Genomic DNA, 17,521 nt, shown 5'->3' with positions numbered 1-17,521 from the left:
GATTTGATTCAGTTCTTCAGCATCTGTAGTTTACGAGTTCCTATGCTTTCAGTAAATCGCAGCAATCAAGTACACTCAAAGACAATATTTTTCCCTCTGAATTTTTTAAAAGAAATATAACCCCTACATTTTTGTACAAAGATCTCCCTTCATAGTTTTTATATTCAAACATGCATGCATCGTTGCTGCACAGTATAGTGACTGTAGAACCACATGTTAATTGTTTTATTAGAACCGAACAGATCATCCATACCAAGTTATTAGTGTTGGTTAAGCTAGAATTAGTACTAATGAAGTATCAGTATCAGTTTATAATTTTTTATGATTAATTAATGATTGAGTCGGATTAAACTGTCACTGAGTATCAGTGTCGATTCTTAATACAAATCGACGCTGATACTTCATAACAGACCAGTTAAGAGTATGCATTAGTTATTGGGTTCCTACCCTTTCGACTACGAAATGTTTTGATGGATTTGAAAATGATGTTTAAAGCTAAGCCGAAGATTAATGTGAATCGACAACCTAAACTACGAACAAGTTGCATTAGTTCCAAGTTGTGATGTTTGTAGCGGCGTAGATTATAAATGCTAACAACAACATCGAAATGGATGTCTTACAAATCCGAACTCTGTGCCTCATTTAGAATCATAGGCACGCATCTCTCACTGCCCACAAGAGATAATTATACACATATTTACTTCTCAGTGAGAACTTTCTAATTGTACTTAATTACAAGTTAGCAATAAGTTACTAGGTAACCATTTGCTAGGTACACTTTAATCCCTTGCATACAACTTGAAACTGTCATCTCGTTCACAATCTCAGAAGCGCAAATTTTAACGATTTAAGACAAGAATTTCCAACATTGGCCTCGTCAGGATCACAGAAATTTTCACAGGATCCTATGAAATTTGTGAACCGAGCTTAGCTAGGGTGGCAAAGTACGGGATGGAAGCCGGCTGGGATTCGAACCCCGGTGGTCCTGTGGCCTCCAATGAGATCGGCACTACTAGAAAATATAGTTTTGGTAATATATATCTGTAACACAAAGGAATATTGCAGTAATATACCAAACATATTATAAAGATAGGCTGTAACACATGCATCATAGGATTAAAAAGGTGTTGCAATAAAAGGGGTATAGGAACACATAGAAAATGTGTTACAAAAGGAAGTGCTATAGGAACACATAATATGCAGAAAAGATATAAAAGGTGTTACAAAAATAAGCGTTATAGGAACACATAATATGCAGAAAAGTTATAGAAAATATGTTAAAAAAGAAGCACTATAGGAACACATAATATAAAAAAAAAGTTATAGAAAATATGTTAAAAAAGAAACGTTATAGGAACACATAATATGCAGAAAAGCTATAGAAAATATGTTAAAAAAGAAGCGCTATAGTAACACATAACATGTAGGAAAGCTATAGAAAATATGTTAAAAAGAAGCATTATAGGAACACATGATATGCAGGAAAACTATGTGAAAAAATAGAAAGAAAAAAATTATTCATGATAAGACATAATAGTGCATCAGTAGTACACTTTGCTCGCTAATGAGGCATTCTGGATCCATTCTCATAAGTTGCTTTTCCCCCTCAAAAATACATGCTAAATGAAAATGTGTTACTACTGTCTATAATAACATATATCATACGTATTACTATAGCTTAATTGTAACACTTTTTATTACATATAGGAACAATTATTATGTACGACAATAAATTCTATCATAATAACATAGGCAATAAGGACATATATCAAATATGTTACTACAAATCTCTGTAACACATTTATCACATATGTGTGTTACTACATCTCTGTCCTGACTTAGTGCGGGAAGCATTCTACTTCCTACCCTTTAGATTTCATGAAATTCTTTGTTCCAAACGGGGCCTGAATTTGGACTAGAATCTTAACAGCGAGGTAGCATATGGTTTCCTCTTCCTTTGAAGCTTTCTGCAGGTCTGCGTTTACATCAGCCATTTGTTAGGTGCCTTGGCAAACCCTGTGTAAATTTCTGTGAGAAATGTGATTTAGTTGTGCCCGGCATCGTCTCACTATCAAAAAAAAAAAAAAAACGGTGCATTTTCCTTGCATCAGCTAGCTTCTCTCAAGAGTGTTCGTCCTCATCACTAACTACTCAGGAAATTTCCAGGAAATTTCGTACGATGGAAATCTATGATCAGGTTGCTCCCCCACTTGAGAAAGTGGTGACAAAGGTAACACTCACAAAGTGTTGCATCTGCTCTCCTGCTACTGAGCAATTATTCTCGAAAGGTAAGCGAAAAAGGGAGATGGATGCTTGAATTGAAAGAAAGTAGAAAGACATACTCCATTGATAGACAAAAATAAGTTGGCCATGATAAATGTTAAAGAGAAAGAACTGATACTGAGAAACAAACAATTAAAAATGAAATCACAAGATAGCTTAAGGGTCGTGTTTGTTCTCAACCCTCCCAAAGAATTCTATTGTATCAATAATAGCATTAACCGGCGATCCATCACACGATCTCAGATTAACTCGGTACGCGAAAATGATTTAGATTAATCGGCCTCTATTATCGAGAGCGTACCATCTAAACATAAATAATTTCTTTTTTTAGAAAAAGGCTGGAGCACTGATTCATTGAAGACAAAAGGCGTGCTAGGTTCATGATGTCCACAGAAACCATCGCAGTATATTATCCTAGAGGTTTTTGGGTCAAGAGATCACAAGCGATCAGGCACACTTTGTCATATCTTAGATGTTTTGAATCAGAAAATATGACTTGTACGTGAAGCAAGGGGGAACCATCGGTCACGGACAGCCGCAAAGCCAACGAAGACGACAAGAACAAGATGCAATTGGTAGCTGAGCATGCAAGCTCTCTTTTGGCGTCTGGAAGCTTGCATACCCCAAGTAGGGCCTATGACCCTATTGGGTCCGATCACTGGATCACGTGCACGATCATTTTGGATTCGCGATAACGTAAGCGATCAGACTTCTCGACCACCAAAGCGACCAAAGTATGAAGCATGCCAACTCACGATCAGCTTGAGCGACCAGCCGTATGTGCTTGATCACGTCTAATATGGCTATCCACCGTGTACGTATTGCTCTCGATCACGCCGATCCACCAGCAACATCGAGCTACTCCTGAGTCGCGTATTACTCGATGAGAACGAAGTCACGTATCTCGACGAGCATAATAAGATAAGGCAAAAACTTTTTGGAGGAAATTTTAGACTCTATTCAACTCGTGACTTGCATAAATCTGTGTCTTGCTTACAAATTAGAGATTACAACTCATATTTATAGCGACCTGCTAACTTCGAATCCTAACACAAATCGTACCATCCCACGATCCGACTCTGACTCTAACTCTCCACTCATATACGAACTCCTTGCTTCCACACTGTCATGAAACAAGTCCCCGAAACCCTACGGTGAGGATTAAATCCAACATACTCCTCCTTAATCTTATTGTGGGTCAAGTTCACGAACTCCCAAAAGATGTCGCATGACCGCTAGCTTCACCGCCGGTAATGCCTTCGTTAGAGCGTTAGCTCGCTGCTCCTCTGTGCAGATGAAATCTACCTCAATCTGGCCTTTTTTAACGCACTCACGGATAAAATGAAACTTGGTGTCAATATGTTTACTGCGGCCATGAAACACTAGATTCTTCATCAAAGCCATCGTTAATTTGTTATCAACAAATAATTTGACTGCTTTGAGCTCTTCTCCTGTCAGCTCCCCCAACAGACTTCTAAGCCACAGTGATTGGCATGCCGCCGCCGTTGCCGCCATAAACTCAGCTTCGCAGGAAGACAAAGCCACTATTTTCTGCTTCTGCGAGTTCCATGACACCATGCTATCATTAATGTAGAAAGCCATACCTCCAGTACTCTTTCTGTCATCCATATCACCAGCCCGATCACTATCTGTGTAGCCGGTGATCACATCTGTTTCTCCTCCTCTGGTATACACAATACCATAATGCACGGTGCCCTTCAAATACCGAAGAATCTGCTTCACTGTCTTGTGATGCATCACCGTGGGCATCTCCATGAATCTGCTTGCCATTCCGATAGTAAAAGAAAGATCAGGTATTATATGGAGTAAATACCTTAGACAACTAATGATGCGTCGATACTCAGTTGCATCAACCAGTTATCCATCTGGATCCTTATGCAGCTACGCCCTTTGTTCCAAGGGGAATTTGGTGGGATTGCAATCCAGCATACCGAATTGACCAAGAACCTTCTTCACATATGATGTTTGCTTGATTGTAATTCGCCCATCTTCTTGTGTTACCTCAATCCCAAGATAGTAATTGAGCAATCCGAGATTGGTCATCTCGAACTCACTCATCATCTGCTGCTTGAATCCCATGATCTCCTCTGGACTTTCTCCTATCATAATGAGATCATCAATATATACTCCAACAATAACTCCATGTTGACCTGTTCCTCTTATGTATACGGCATGATCTTGAGTACACTTCACAAATCCAAGTTGCTTCAAGCTTTTATCAAGCCGGATATTCCAGGCTCGTGGCGCTTGCCGAAGTCCATACAGCGCCTTGCTGAGTTTGAGCACAAGATGCTCTTTGTTCTTCACTACAAATCCCTCCGGTTGCGTTACGTATACTTCCTCTTCGAGCTCACCATTTAAGAATGCCAATTTGACATCCAGATGATGAACTTGCCAACCTCGGTTGGCTGCAACTACAAGGATGACGCGTATGGTGTTCAGCCTAGCCACCGGTGCAAACACTTCTTTGAAATCGATTTCTTGCCGCTGCACATAGCCTTTCACAACTAGCCTTACCTTGTGCTTGATTACATCTCCATCTGAGTTCTTTTTCAGTTTGTAAACCCATTTGAGCCTGATTGGCTTGTGACCAGCTGGCAATGTTGTGAGAGTCCATGTGTTATTCTTCTCTATGGACTCGATCTCCTTAGCCATGGCGCCCTCCCAGACCTACTATACAGCAGCCTCAAGGTAGCAAGATGGCTCCTCCGTCTCTACGAGCATGACCTCTTCTTCCACGTCTTCATCGAGATCCACCCTTGGAGCATCTCTCATGATATCGTCAATGTGCCTGTATCACACAGGGCCCTCATCTGTGCTGCTACTCCCGCTCGATAGCAGTGTGGCTTGATCAACCACTAGCAATTCAGGTGCCGGTAGCACCACTAGATTGGTGGGGGTTGTTGGAGAGGCAACTGAAGTGCATGCCGCAGCGCGTCTCCTGGTTACTGGCCCTTCCGGCGTTAGCTCGCCGGCCAGCGGAGTTGATGAAGGATCTTGATCATTATGTGCCGGGGCGTTGGCACACCTGCCGGACCACCCGCAAGTGACATAGTACCGCCCACCGGCGGCTCAGTGCTAATCGCCTCCTCAATATCAAAATCAGATGGCTCTCCGCCACCTGTTCTTGTACACCAGCTCCACTCCATGCTTTCATTGAATTTAACATCACAACTTACATGAATTTTCCCACACCTTGGATCAAAGAGACGATGTGCCTTGCAGTCATCTTCGATGCCAAGATACACCATTGGCTGGCTTCGGTCGTCGAGCTTATTCAAAAATGGCATTGTCACCTTCACGTGTGCAGTGCAACCGAACACATGAAGGTGCGCCAAATGCGGCTTCCTTCCATTCCAAGCCTCAAACGGGGTGCGTTCATCCAGCGCCTTCATCGGTAAGCGGTTCAGCAGGTACACCGCGTGTCACACCGCCTCCCCTAAAAATCTTCCATGCATGTTCATGCTCTTGAGGAGGGACCTCGCCATCACCATCACGGTCCTATTCCTCCGCTCTACCACGCCGTTTTGTTGTGGCGTGTATGGCGTGGTGAGGTGTCGTTTGATCCCGATCGCCTCACATAACTGGGTGAACTCAGCAGAGAGGAATTCCCCGCCACGATCAGTCCTCAACGTCTTGATGCATTGCCCACTCGTGTTCTCGGCCTGCAACTTGAACTTTCTGGACATGAAGCAAGCTTGGTCCTTCAACTTGATCACGAACACCCACATCCACCGTGAGTAATCATCAACAATTAATATGAAGTAACTGTTACCGAAGAGAGTCGAAGGTGTGATCGGCCCGCAAAGGTCAGCATGTAGCAGCTCCAGTGGCTTCTCCGCCCTGAAATTTGTCGCTGCTGGGAACGGCTACCTCGCCTGCTTTGCCAGCAAACACCCGTGACATAACTCATTCGGGTGTGTGATCAGCGGCACTCATGTCGCCATCCCCTTGTCGACGAGCAGCTTCATAGCAATGAAGTTGACATGTCCGAGCCTCGCATGCTAAAGTCACATCGGGTCTTGAAGGCTGGCTAAGAGACACACTGGCGTCGCTTGATGCATCTCGATCTTGTAGAGGCGATTTAGAGTTCGCCTCACCTTCATAAGCAACCGTGCAGGACTATTATCATACACACGTAGATGTTCAGCATCCATGATCACCTTGTGTCCAACTTCGATAAGTTGTCTAAGGCTGATGATGTTGTTGCACAGTCTTGGAATGTAGTAGACCTCCTGCAACAGCCACTGCTCGCTGTTCTTGCAACTAAACACAACAGACCCTAAGCCCATGATCTGTATCGTGGAGCCATCCCCGAACTTCACCTTGCCAGTGACACCTTCGTCCAGCTCTCTGAACTTCTCTTTTGTCACCAGTCATGTGATTACTGGCCCCATTGTCCAGGTACCAGACTTCAGAGCTGGAGCCTCCTGTTGTGTCGCACAGTTCTGGCTTCACTTTCTCCTCATTCAATAGCATGGCTCCCCGCTGGTGCTGCTGTTCTTGTGTTGGCTCTTCTGACACCACGAGTAGCAGGGCTGGCTCGGTGTCGTCAGCACGAGTGAGATGAGTCTCCTCTTCCTCCTTCTTCGGTGCCTTGCACTCGTTCGCGTAGTGCCCCATCTTGTGGCAGTTGAAACACTTGATGTGGCTCTTGTTGCGGCAACCGCTGCCCGAGCCGCTCTCCTCGTCATTGCGCGAGATCCCGCCGCGACCACCTCTGCCATGACCTCTGCCACGTCCACGACCACCTCGGTCGCAGTTGCTGCTTTCTGCAGCAAAGTGGGATTTGCCCTTGTTGCTTGATGAGGAGTTGCCACCATCCTTGTTCTATCGTGCCTGCCACTCGGCCTGAGTGAACAGAAGCTGGTGTCGCCGATGCTATTACCATCGGATGCACACGGGTGAGTACATTCTTCAAACGCCTTAAGCCACCCCACAGCTTTCTCGAACGGTATCTTATCGAGGTCGTAGAACTACTCGATCCTGGCGATCACACTCAGGAATCGATCCGGCATGGTGTCAAACAACTTTTTGACCAATGCAGCGTCATCCAACATCTCCCCTAGGTTTATGTACCTGACGGACATGCTATTGAGCCTTCCTGCGTACTGGTCCAAGCTCACTCTCCCTCCTGCATGCACATGACATTGAAGTCGCTCTTCAACGTTAGAAGCCACGCGTTCTTGACGCGATCCGCGCCGATGAACCTTGTCGTGAGACAATCCCAGACCTCCTTCACAGTTTTCTTCCATGCCACCTGCATCAGGAGATCCTCCGGGAGCGTTTGGAAGAGATGCGACCTCGCCTTCTTATCCTTCTTCTCGTCAACGGCCGCACCGGCCGCTGGCTCGACTGCCTCCCAGACGCCTTGATCTTCCATCATCGCCTGCATGCGAATCACCCAGCTCTGTAGTTTGTCGCCATCAATTGTGGGTACAGGAACAGCCCACCGCCGCTCTCCCGCACCACCTCGCCCTGAGGTACGATCGACATTTTCACGAGTTAGTACTACGTACTCACTACTCTGATACCAGATGTTGGGTCCAACCACTGGATCACGTGCGCGACCACTCCGGATTCGCGACAACACAAGCGACCAGGCTTCTCGACCACCAGAGTGACCAAAGTATGGAGCATGCCAACTTATGACCAGCTTGAGCGATCAGTCGTACGTGTTTGACCACGTCTAGTCTGGCTATCCACCGTGTACGTGTTGCTCTCGATCACACCGATCGACCAGCAATGTCCAGCTACTCCTGAGTCGCGTACTATTCGGTGAGAACGAAGCCACGTATCTCGACGAGAATAATAAGACAAGGCAAAAACTCTTTGGAGGAAATTTTAGACTATATTCAACTCGTGACTTGCACGACTCTGTGTCTTGCTTACAAATTAGAGATTACAACTCGTATTTATAGTGACCTGCTAACTCCGAATCCTAACACGAATCGTACCATCCCACGATCCGACTCCAACTTGAACTCTGCACTCATACGAACAATACTATAACCATATACGAGAAACCATATACGAACTCCTTGCTTCCACACTGTCGTAAAACAAGTCCCCGAGACTCTACAACTAGGACTAAATCCAACAGACCCTACGTGTATCTATAATGTGTAGTGAAGATGTGAGCTTTCTGCACACTGTCTATAATGTATAGTAAAATTATTCCATCGATTACCTCAGCAGCCGGGTTGTTTGTGCAAAATCTCGGCTTGTCCACATACGCCACAGAACCGCCGAGTTCAGACATGTCATCTAGGAGTGCATTCACGTTCCCAGGGCCAGGGTCATTACTATTCGACGAAATGGGCACCAAATTTCGCGCGAGCAGCTAACAACAAAGCAGAGAGGGTGCTCACAGATCAAAGCCCTGATGGCTGATGCCCCTTCCAGTTCGAGAGAGGGGGCTCATAGATCAAAGCCTTGGTGCTCCTCCTTTCGCACAAATGAAAGCTAGACTTTTAACAATTCAAAGACCAGATTCTCCTTCCTCTCTGCAAATGGAAGCTATCGATCAAACCGTGGGTTCTTCTTCCTCGCCTACACCACCATTGGCTGTCAAGCCTCCGACCTGCCACCGCAAGGTGCAAGCGCCACCTCCAAATTACCAGAGGGGTCACAAGGGAGAGGCAGGCAAAGATGAAGCTCCAGCCCCGCTGGAGGCCTAGCCAATGTGCGATCACTGCATTTCATACAGAACCCATAATCCATCTTCCATGCCGCCCCCGACAAACACTAGCCCAGTTTTCAAGACCGATGGTGGTTCCGTAAAATCCACCGTAGCAAGAAGGCATCACACAGTAACTAACGGTGGCCAGGATCGGCTCAAGCAACGGCAGCTAGCACCAGCCCACCGGCCGGCCATTTTACGAAGCAACAATCACAACAGAAAATGATGGCAACCAGAATCACCTGCAATAACGATTGATTGACGCCAAGAGTCACCAGGATACACACGGCTGGTCTGACCATGCTCCCACCGTTGATGTAAAGTACCAGTGTTACGACATGACTCTAGCGGAAGATTAAATTAACATGGGTTCACTTAGCAGGCATTGCAAAATTCTCAGACTACATCCGGGAAACTAAGAGTTTGATCAATAGAGCTTGCTTTCAAGTGATGATCTTCTCAATCGCCCTTGCGGCGGAAGGAACACCCCTCGGTAAGCCTGGCCTTCCCACCTGTAGGCTGGCAGAGGACCGTCTGGCAGCCCGGGCAGACCACAACCGTCTGGGAGTGGCTGAAAACAGTAGTGCTGCAATCACCAGAAAAGGTGTTCAGTTCAGTGCGTCCACCACAAATTCATTGGTCATTACTCATTAATATAGGAGGCACAAACATCAGGCAAAAAGATTTGATAGCAAGGTACATAGATTGTAGTAATCAGTAGAGCCAATATAGTCATTAACATGAAAATTGGAGACAACACATTGTTGAAAAGAGAAAAAAATGTCTAAAATAGAGGTTGTTAAGCTTTTGTAAAGGGATGGCACGGACTGAATTTGTTGAGGAAGAATTATTGAAACAAATCTTAAGGTTGAAACGACAGGAGTGGTTTACACAGGTGAGCGACCACCCATAGCACAGGGGCAGTAGCCAGTGAAAGGATAACATGTGCACAACTAATATTACACAGAAATGGAGATCATTTATCCCTGCTAAACTACATGTTTGCATAAGCAAATTTCTTTGGTATTAAAAACATAACATAAGAAAAAAGCATAACCCAGTTCTAATTTCTAAATATAGCAGTAGAAAAACTGCCCATATACATTAACAACCACCTCAAAAGCAGCACATCAGTAAGACGACACAATGGAATAAGGGTAAGGATAGGTACCAGAAATTTCCTACAACCAGACACCTAATTTAGAAGGAAAGGAGTGCTATATGAAACCACAAAAGATCAAGAGATCTTACATGTTGAAGCAGCCCTGGCACTTGACATCCTGCATGAAACAATGCATCATCATTAGAGCCCACAGAACATGGACGATCACACAGAAGCCCATCGCTGATGCTAGAACCACAGGTGCATAGGTGAAATTAATGCAGTCCAAAAGTGAGGCACTAAATGAGAATTGTATACAATAGCTGGAAAGCCCAGCAACTTCCCTAAAAATGCAAACGAATTTAAATTCTTGGAGAATGTTCTTGGGTCAAAACAATTCACTGAGTACAACCAATGCCAGTGTTTTTAAAAAGCACTAGGCGCTATGCGGGGCAGCCACCTTTTAGAACAGATTCATAGATATGTTTCAGGTTAGTTCTATCATAACTTGCCCAACAATATGGCAAGACACAGCAGCGCTACATACAAATCCAAACGACCCCAAAGCAGCGGCAGAGCTGCCAACATCACATAATCCAGTAATTGGTAATCCTCAGCAGCCACAATCAGCTCTAGTTTCCAATACTACGCAGCAAGTACCACAACCAGAATTATGCAGCACCTCTAAGCAACCACAGGTAACATGTTCTCCAATCGTATGGCTCGGCACCTACGTACGCCACAACGCACAACACTATAGCGGTGTTCTTAGAAGGAGACACGCACTGCAGTACGAAAGCCACACGTGGACATACGCGCCGCAGATGCGCACGCGCATCATTCCAGCGAAGAGAAAGGTCATACACGAGGGGAAAAGGTTTCTCAAGGGGATGCAAGGGTACCATGAAGAAGGAGTTGGGGGACTGGACGAGGCGCTTCTTCTTGTGCTTGAGCTTCTCCAGATCCGCCGGCGGGTTCAGCAGGTCGATGTCATTCTGCAGCACCTGCACCGCCGCCACAGCCAAGACCAAACCGATCAGAACCCTAAAATCCAACAGCAAATTCGAACGGAGAAACGCGCGGAACCGGGCGTGCTCCATCGGATCGGATCGACGTCCGTACCATGGTGGGAGAGTAGGGTTCGCTCCGGCTCCGCGCTCGCTGGTCTCTGGAGGGAGGGGTCTCTCCGGAGAAGGAAGCGGCGGCGGCGGCGGGAGGCGGAGAGTGAAGGAGGTTTAGGGTTGCGGTGGAGGTTATAGCTGGGTGGTGGCGTGGTATCCGCCGTCGGATCAAGTACGTGGAGATCTGCTCGCGTGCGGATGGGTGGGCCTTCAAATGTTGGGCCCGCATGTCACGGGCTGGAGGTCCATGGGCCTATAGAGACTGGGTGGTGTTTCACCGGGCGGCCCAGCTACAGAGTTATGAACTATGAAGTCCATTCGTTTTCTTATTCAGTCATATTATCCCAAATAATGGTTGGATCATCACAACACATGGTCGACATAAGCTTAGTCAGTGAATACTGCCCCTGTTTCTTGTTGGGGAAAGGTTGACAATTGTAGGCTGTTCCACCTCCTCGTAGCATTGCTATGCCAATCTATAAATCTTGATCTCGGAGATTTTAGGAAAAGCATGGTTTTTTTCCGTTCACCTTAAAATCTATTCAGAAAAATCAGAAGGAAAGACAAGGAGGAGTTGTAACAAAGCTACTACTGCCTGGATGTAAATGTCAAAAAAAAAAAGCAGGAAAACATAAAAAGGGGAAAAAGGAACAGGAAATGTTGAGAGTGGGATTTGAACCCACGCCCTTTCGGACCAGAACCTTAATCTGGCGCCTTAGACCAACTCGGCCATCTCAACTGTTGTTGGTCAGTTCCTTCATTTTTCAGTAATTCCTTTTTCTCGTCTTTAGTCTTCATGCTTGCGAGGAGTCTTCACGCCAATCATCCATCTCGTCTGCGCACGATTCCGAGGGCAAGTCCAACAAACCTCCGCCCTCTCGCTCGCCTTGCATTCATCCCGTGGACAGATCCACGTAAAACAGCTTATATAACAGCCATGCCCGCTGCCCGTGCCATGCGGTGCTCGAAGGCCACCGCGCTATTCGCCTCCCTCCTCCTCACCGGCACCGCCGAGGCAGAGAGCAATCCATCGGGGTGCATGGTGGAGTGCGCCAAGGAGACGATGGACTACGCTATGAAGGTGATGGGCTGCACCATGGGGTGTGCGGGCAGGGGTGTCCAATGCCGACAGGCGCCTGTCTGCGCTGGGAACTGCGTCAAGCGCGACGTTGGCTGCCTCGATCGCCGTCCGGCCGCCAGCAGTGTGCCCGAACCGCTCGTGCGGCGACTCTGGCATGCGATGGCCAGAGCGGAGACAAGGGATGGCTGGGCCTGGGCCCGTGCCATGGGCGGGCACACCTTAGGATATAGGTATACACACCTAATTCTTTTTTTAAAAAAAGTTGACTATATATGTTGGTGATATCAGGGTGGTTAAAGTTTAATAATTATGTGTTGTATTCTGACTCAACAAATTACTCGTATTTTCTTAGGCATTTTTTCATTATCGCAGTTTATCATCTCAAAGTTTAATTAGCCTCTAGTAAGATAAAAATAGATCAGATTTGAACGGATAATGTTTTTACCATATTTGCATCTTTTTTGCCGGATTTAGAGCTAGAAGCAGATATTGCAGATACAGATACAAATACGAATTGTTTCGGAGTTGAAGTCGGACCAGAAACATACTAAAATAATCAGATATTACTCGCTCGCGCACACAGCCATACAACCAACAGGTAGCGTGATAGTAATCATGCTTATTAGCAATATGATTGTGTTGATTTCATCTTTATTTTGAAGTCATCCATCATCTTTCCTGAGACAAATTTTTATGAGTATGCGGATTCATATGCATAGCCAAAATCTCACTTAGAGTATTGTCACCGGTCATTATCGTTTTTTTTGGAAGCGATGAAAACCTAAAGAAATCCAAGCAAATTTAGCATCTTTATTTTGAAGTCATCCATCATCTTCCCTGAGACAAATTTTTATGAGTATGCGGATTCATATGCATAGCCAAAATCTCACATAGAGTATTGTCACCGATCATCATCGTTTTTTTTGGAAGCGATGAAAGCCTAAAGGAGTCTAAGCAAATTTAGCTTCTAAACAATTAGATATAAAATAATATATGCATATCACATGGTTCAATTACAAGAAAGAAAAAGAAACAGAGAGCTATTTCTATTTTTTTTACTCACGCAAGAGGTGTGCACACTAGCACATGAAAATAGTACAAAATTCATCAAATAAGCATAATATAGTAGACAATAGTTAGTAGTATAATTCAAAATATTGCATTGCATAGATAGATATAACTCATACTCTATTCCATATTATTAGGTTGGGTTAGAGGCAATGAACCCAGTAAAATATAGATAATTCGAGCTAAAAATCGGATAATCTATATTCATCGGATTTTTGCAATACCATATATGTATAAAATTATCCATATCCACGCTCGTATTTATATAGATTTTTTTTTAAAAAAACTTACCATACACGTATTTGTATTCGCACGGATCAGATTAAAAACTATTTGTTTCGCTTTCACTCCTAGCTTAGGATGGCCCAAATATGCAATGTTCCTTGATCATCGATCAATTTTTTTAGCTATATACACTCATTATTAAAATACTAGTCCGTCAACATGATGCACCAGTCACAGCGCATATGCATTTGCAACATGATGCATCTAGCTTTCAAGTGGAACTTGATGTATCCAGCGCGTAAGCTATAGTTGGGTGGAAATATCGTGTAGCTTTTAAAGAGGAGTGTGAACCTTAAAAAGAGCTATGCATCCACGATGCATGCTGAATGGAATTGGGTCTTCAAGGTTGAGCTGCAATTTCTTTAGATCCGCTCGATCTATACATTGCAGGTGTGGGTACCAATCGAAAACGCTATAAAACCAGCGCGGTTGCCACGTCTTCTCTACGCATTGCAGCCTTGCAGGTTTCGTCTCCGATGACACCAGCGCGGTTGCCACGCCTAGCTTCTCTTCACACGTCCCTCGTGCCGACCTGCTCCAAGCTGCATCCGTTTCGTATGAGCGCGCTTCCAAGAGCAAGCGACCCTGTACAAACCCTTCCCATTCTCTCCCTCGCTCCTGCACACTGCTCCCATCGCAGGTTCGATAACACAAACAAAAACAGCGGCAAGAACCGGCAGCCATGGCCGATGCCCGTGTCATCAGGCTGTGTGCGCCCGCCACGCTCGCCTCCGTCCTCCTCCTCCTCGTCGCAGCGGTCTTCGTCGCCACCGTTGCCGCCGCCGCAGGCGAGCCCGACCCGGACGCCGCGCGCACCCGGAGCATCGTGGACTGCGTGACGGGGTGCGTCACGGAGGCGGTAGGCTGCGCCATGAGGTGCGCGGACAGGCGCGGCGGCAGCGAGGCGCCTCTCTGCGCCACGGCCTGCGTCCAGGGCCACGTCGGCTGCCTCGCCGGCTGCGGCCTGCAGCCCGCGCCCGCGCCGCCGGCCGCGTGACCGAGCCGCTCCTTTCGCTCTTATTTTGACGAAGGTCACACATGCTTTGCAGGCATACGTGCATCGGTCTCGATCGACGAAGGTCACACATGCTTTGCAGGCATGATTATACGCACCTAGCTATAACTTGTACTTGATGTCTTGATGGATCCAGCGACCGGCGCATGAACTATAAATTATTTTCTTTTCTGCCATAAGTGAAGTGTGCTATTCATTAGATAGTCCCTCCATTTCTTTTTTACAGGGCGTATTAGGATTTTCCAGGTGTATTAAGATTTAAGAAAGTTTTTTAAATATATTTTAATCATTAATTTTTCTTACAATATATTATCAATAGTTATAAAACCAATATCTTATTAAAAGATACAAGGAATACAAATCTATTGTTACATCTTTCGTACACTAAATATACATATAATTTAATTAATTATTGATAAAATCTAAAAGTTTGACTTTTTTAATTCTAATACGTGATATACGGAGGGAGTAATAGATAACACTATAGAGTGGTTGCTTCTTGCTCATAAACGGATCGAGTAGCGAATCAAAGGCCGTTGTTTCCTAGTTAACCGCACCACAGTCTAAGTCCAAATGGTAGCCAAAAAACGCCCAGGTTAAATGTCCAACACCTTGGTGACTCTTAAGTTAGAGAACTGCTATACGCCCGACTGGAACGTCTTACTCCTTTCCTACTCATGTACTGTAGCATAGTTACTATAGAATATTGTAGCAATATTTGGTCGGAAGGGTCAGTCTCACGTCGTGGTCATATGCTTAGCATTTTCGCTTAAGTTAGTACATCTTGCTTGTGTAGGCTACTTCCAATCAGGGTTCAACTTATCAACAGCTATCGTTCGAATACTACGGTAGTCGAGCTTATCATTCCGTATCGGTAATAGATATCGATCAGTTTTCAAATTTGAATTAAAAAATCAAAAAATCCTAAAAACAACTAAAGACAATTCTAATATCTTGTGTGAAAAACAATTTCAAAAATAATGTCGTTTGGCTCATATTGTATGAGGAGGAAGTTTGAAAAAAATAAGAAAAAAAGTTGAAACGTGCAGCTCATTTATTAATGTTAAGGAAAAGCTTAATATATAAACACATATTTTTTGTGTAGGGGTACATTAAGAGGATCTTTAAAATTGGTTTCACTTAATTAGAGTTTTATTAATTTCTCCATAATTTTTACAAAGTTCAAAAGCATAAAGTGAATATGTTAAGAAATTGTACTGTAATTAACTTTTTCATGTTTACCATTATTTTTTCTACATAAAGCATGGTATAAGTAAACTAATAAAAGCAGTTTCATTAATTTTGGAGGTGTGATGGGTTAGTTATGAATTAATCTAGTTGCAACACATTTACACAATCTTGCATGTAACAATAACTATTTAATGAGTTCATATATTTTTTTAAAAAAGCATAGGATCATGTAAGAGGACTAAAAAAAATTGGTTTCATAATTTTTGGATTAGCAAAGAGTAAACTATGCATTTAACTAGGTTTAGCAAATACATATTCTAATAGAAAATATTCAACTTTTTTATGAGTATAAATATTTTTATCATGTAGATCATATTACAAGAAAAACAACAAATTTTGTTTCACTTGATTTGAAGCACATATGAATTAGTTATTGATTTTACAAGGTTGAGCCATATTTTGTTTTTTTTTTTACTTCACTACAATTCGAAAAAAACACTCGACAAATTGCTAAAACTGAACGGTTACTGACGAATTTGAACGGTTACAAAAAATTCAAAAAATATGGAAAACCACTTGATAAATCGCTAAATGCGGTCGGTAACCGTAGCAAACCGACCAGTTACCGTTCGGTTGATTCTGTCCGAATTCTCTCTGAATTTTAAATTTAACCGAGTAAATTTTAAGCAAATTATTGTCAAATTTTACTTGGTTTATCATGTAACCGCGATTTGATAACCACTAGAGAGCGGTTTTTGAAATCCAAACAATTTTGTGAACCTTGCTTCCAATAGGTTGTATCGTGCATATTAGTTTATGTGCCACGTAGGATTTTTACTCATATGGCAATGAGCTCTATATGATGCGATGGCCTTGAGTATAATAATATGATATTGTGTATTAGAGTAACCGTAGTATTTAGACTCTTAGGTAAGTGGTAAGTATTTCGATGATTAATAATAACTGTATTATTATAACTAACAAATTTATTTTTAAATAATATTAAAAAAAATTAGTTCACAATGATAATTGGGTATTCATGGTCTATAAGTTGTTTACATGGACGATCAAAGAAGATGTGCATCAAGATTAAGGATTTTTTAGTTCTAAATGTCACAAGTAGAGGAATGACACTTAGAGTACTATATGTCTTCTTTTTTAGTCTTTTAACTGTACTGTAAAGAGGAGCTAAAGTAGTAGCTTGATCTAGTTGAATCTAAATTTAGTTTTATGCACACTTATGAAATTCTAACATTAGGTACCTCATAGAAACCCATGGTAGAGATGTCGAGAAGTTAGAGCTCAAAGAAATTTAAATTGGATAAGCTCAGAGATGTTTACCTCATCAGATAGTTCAGTCATTTGAAAGGTGAACTCACCGAATCAATTTAGCTTCTCAACTCAGGAAGGTATTAAGTACACCTAATGGTCCGGTGGCAAAGATGGTCTTCTCACCGGAATATTTTCTTGGCGACACGTGTCCTTAAATTTTAGAAGTATTGCACCGGATGGTCTAGTGATACACTGGACTAGAGTACCGGAGCATCTTCAACAAAAGTGAAGTTTTCAGAAGGATTGAAGTTAAGCTCACCAGATTATTCGGTGATGGAAAGATTAGAGCACCATAGCATCTTCAACAGAAGTGAATTTTTTCAGAAGAATTAAAGTTGAC

General features: G+C 43.6%; 2 protein-coding genes and 1 non-coding gene across 3 annotated transcripts; 1 reads left to right on the top strand and 2 right to left on the bottom strand.

Annotated features, from left to right (window-relative positions):
* Positions 1 to 9,224: 9,224 nt before the first annotated feature.
* LOC133889252 (small ribosomal subunit protein eS27-like) lies at positions 9,225 to 11,371 on the bottom strand. Its single transcript, XM_062329747.1, has 4 exons — positions 11,211 to 11,371; positions 10,991 to 11,092; positions 10,238 to 10,266; positions 9,225 to 9,572 (listed from the first exon to the last, which is right to left on the bottom strand). The coding sequence occupies exons 1-4, from the start codon at positions 11,211 to 11,213 to the stop codon at positions 9,446 to 9,448; spliced, it is 261 nt and encodes an 86-aa protein (XP_062185731.1). The 5' UTR covers positions 11,214 to 11,371; the 3' UTR covers positions 9,225 to 9,445.
* A 496-nt stretch (positions 11,372 to 11,867) lies between these two features.
* Positions 11,868 to 11,948, bottom strand: TRNAL-AAG (transfer RNA leucine (anticodon AAG)). Its single transcript has one exon. It is a non-coding gene; the product is annotated as a tRNA-Leu (tRNA).
* A 2,164-nt stretch (positions 11,949 to 14,112) lies between these two features.
* On the top strand, positions 14,113 to 14,716 carry LOC133887927 (uncharacterized). The gene has a single exon (XM_062327946.1). It carries the CDS (start codon positions 14,326 to 14,328, stop codon positions 14,638 to 14,640), a length of 315 nt encoding a protein of 104 aa, XP_062183930.1. The 5' UTR covers positions 14,113 to 14,325; the 3' UTR covers positions 14,641 to 14,716.
* Positions 14,717 to 17,521: the final 2,805 nt, after the last annotated feature.

Source organism: Phragmites australis, chromosome 13 (genome assembly GCF_958298935.1).
Source record: "Phragmites australis chromosome 13, lpPhrAust1.1, whole genome shotgun sequence".
In the NCBI taxonomy this organism is placed as follows: domain Eukaryota; kingdom Viridiplantae; phylum Streptophyta; class Magnoliopsida; order Poales; family Poaceae; genus Phragmites; species Phragmites australis.
This window is presented reverse-complemented; position numbering and strand designations above follow the sequence as displayed.

What these genes read in the sequence shown, in the direction of transcription:
- LOC133889252 (XM_062329747.1), bottom strand. An exon ending in CCCCCAACTCCTTCTTCATG is followed by an intron (nt 10,267 to 10,990) that starts GTACCCTTGCAT and finishes TGTTTCATGCAG; the next exon opens with GATGTCAAGTGCCAGGGCTG. An exon ending in TGCCAGGGCTGCTTCAACAT is followed by an intron (nt 9,573 to 10,237) that starts GTAAGATCTCTT and finishes TGGTGATTGCAG; the next exon opens with CACTACTGTTTTCAGCCACT.
- LOC133887927 (XM_062327946.1), top strand. Translation starts at nt 14,326, where the DNA reads ATGGCCGATGCCCGTGTCATCAGGCTGTGTGCGCCCGCCACGCTCGCC.